At 35.6% G+C, this 2,244-nt stretch overlaps 1 protein-coding gene across 1 annotated transcript; it reads left to right on the top strand.

Annotated features, from left to right (window-relative positions):
• Positions 1-288: 288 nt before the first annotated feature.
• Positions 289-1,206, top strand: LOC308350282 (olfactory receptor 4A15-like; the record flags this gene model as incomplete). The annotated part of the gene is made up of 1 exon (XM_080815416.1): positions 289-1,206. One exon carries the CDS (start codon positions 289-291, stop codon positions 1,204-1,206), a length of 918 nt encoding a protein of 305 aa, XP_080671542.1.
• Positions 1,207-2,244: the final 1,038 nt, after the last annotated feature.

Here is a 2,244-nt window from a genome sequence, read left to right as displayed (position 1 = left end):
TACTACCTTCCAGTTGGAAAGTTGGTTGTGCCCCTCCATTTATTTATTACTGTGTCCTTTTCCCACAATGTCTTTAGTGACTTACCTTTGCCTGAGTGAGGTTAGGGAGAATGTTTTCATCCACCTTGTATTCTTTTAATTTCTGAAAGTACTGGAGCATAAGAAACTATAATGGTTATTAGGTAAGTGAATAAACAGATTGTGTTAGATTTCAGGAATTCACCATAATCATTACATTTATAGCTAATTTTGTCTTGAACTGTGAAAAAAGGAGATTCAAAAGAACATATGGAACACAGGAACAATGTGACTGAGTTTGTCCTCTTGGGGCTCACCCAGAGCCTCCAAGGTCAGAAAATACTATTTGTTGTGTTCTTGATCATCTACATCGTGACAATGGTGGACAACCTACTCATTGTGGTGACTGTGGTGGTCAGTCCATCCCTGGATACCCCTATGTACTTCTTCCTTGGTTACTTATCATTTATGGATGCTGTTTATTCTACTACAATTACTCCAAATATGATTATAGACTTACTCTATGAGAAGAAAACCATTTCCTTACAAGCTTGCATGTCCCAGCTCTTTATAGAGCACTTATTTGGTGGTGCTGAGATTTTGCTCCTGGTGGCCATGGCCTATGACCGCTACGTGGCCATCTGCAAACCTTTGCATTATTTGACAATCATGAATAAACGGGTGTGTTTTCTGTTGTTGCTGTTGGCCTGGGTTGGAGGTTTTCTGCATGCTATTGTTCAACTTCTCTTTGCTTCCAACCTTCCCTTCTGTGGTCCCAATGTCATCGACCACTTTATCTGTGACATGTATCCGTTATTAAAACTTGCCTGCACTGACACCTATGTTATTGGTCTCACTGTAGTTGCCAATAATGGGGCAATCTGTGTGGTCATCTTTACAATCTTACTCATTTCCTATGGGGTCATTCTGCACTCCCTGAAGACTCTTAGTCAGGAAGGGAGGCGCAAAGCCTTATCCACTTGTGGCTCTCACATTACAGTGGTGGTCCTCTTCTTTGTCCCTTGCATTTTTACGTATGTGAGACCTCCTTCTACTTTACCCATTGATAAATCCTTGGCTGTGTTTTACACAGTTATCACACCTATGTTAAACCCTCTGATCTATACTCTGAGAAATGGAGAGATGAAAAATGCTATGAAAAAGCTGTGGACCAGAAGAAGAAAATGATGCTGAAGAGAAATTGTCACTTTTTTTTCAATGAAGAATTACTCCACCCAGGAAAGGCTTATTTATTTGTAATGAATTTCTTCTCAGGTTTAATGAACTTGTGTATGATGAAAGCATTTAAGGTGTAAATATATAATGATCAAAAAATATTTCTAATATTTTCATAAATTGTTAGTTAATTAGTTCAGTAGTTTTTGGGCATAAAATGTTTTTAGTGAAACTATAGGTTTGTGTTCTATGTGATGAGTTATGCTATAATTAATACTGTACCTTTATTTTCATTACTGGACAATTTTCACATGCTTCTCTTTTGCCCAATTGTTCTTTTTCAGAATTAATAGTGCTCATTATATATTTCAGAGAAACATTTTAAGGAATGGGACATAAACACTTGGTTCACTCCTCCCATACAAAGATAACTCATACTTAATACTTAAAGTATATGTCTTATTTTTATAACTGCAAGATGTTTACATTTATAATTTTGTTCATATTACTTAGCTAGTAGGATTGAAAAAGGAATTCTGCTTCCAAGTTATAATATTAATGATAAAGAAGTTAAGGCAAGAAAAATATCTGAACAAATGACCTAGATATGATAAGTAAGATTTACTTATTTTTCTAATTGGGGAATCCTATTATTTCCTCATGTGGAGCACCTTTGGCTTGTGTAATATTTTCATAGAGATGGTCCATTAATCTTCCCTTCTAGTTTAGAATATTTGATAATATCTCTGGCATTTTTCAGTATCTCCATCTCTTGTTTTGCTTATAGTGTTTCATAGCCTTCTTTAGGGATCTCGGCCTTTAATTTCATATATGGAATTAACATAATCCATACTTCATGAGCTTCAAGTATGCAATACAGAACCTGACACCAGATATTTTGGTGATATCATTCATAAGAAAGTTGTTGACAATATGGCATGACACTTTTACCTCTTCTCTTAAAGGAATGCAGATTATTTTCAAACCTCAAATGAGGTTTGAAAGAAAATGTTATGTGACTCTAATAGTGTAGGAAGCATGTGATCAAAG

Source organism: Martes martes (genome assembly GCF_963455335.1).
Source record: "Martes martes genome assembly, chromosome: 10".
Taxonomy (NCBI): domain Eukaryota; kingdom Metazoa; phylum Chordata; class Mammalia; order Carnivora; family Mustelidae; genus Martes; species Martes martes.
The sequence above is the reverse complement of the archived record's forward strand: the minus strand, read 5'-3'. Positions and strand labels throughout refer to the sequence as shown.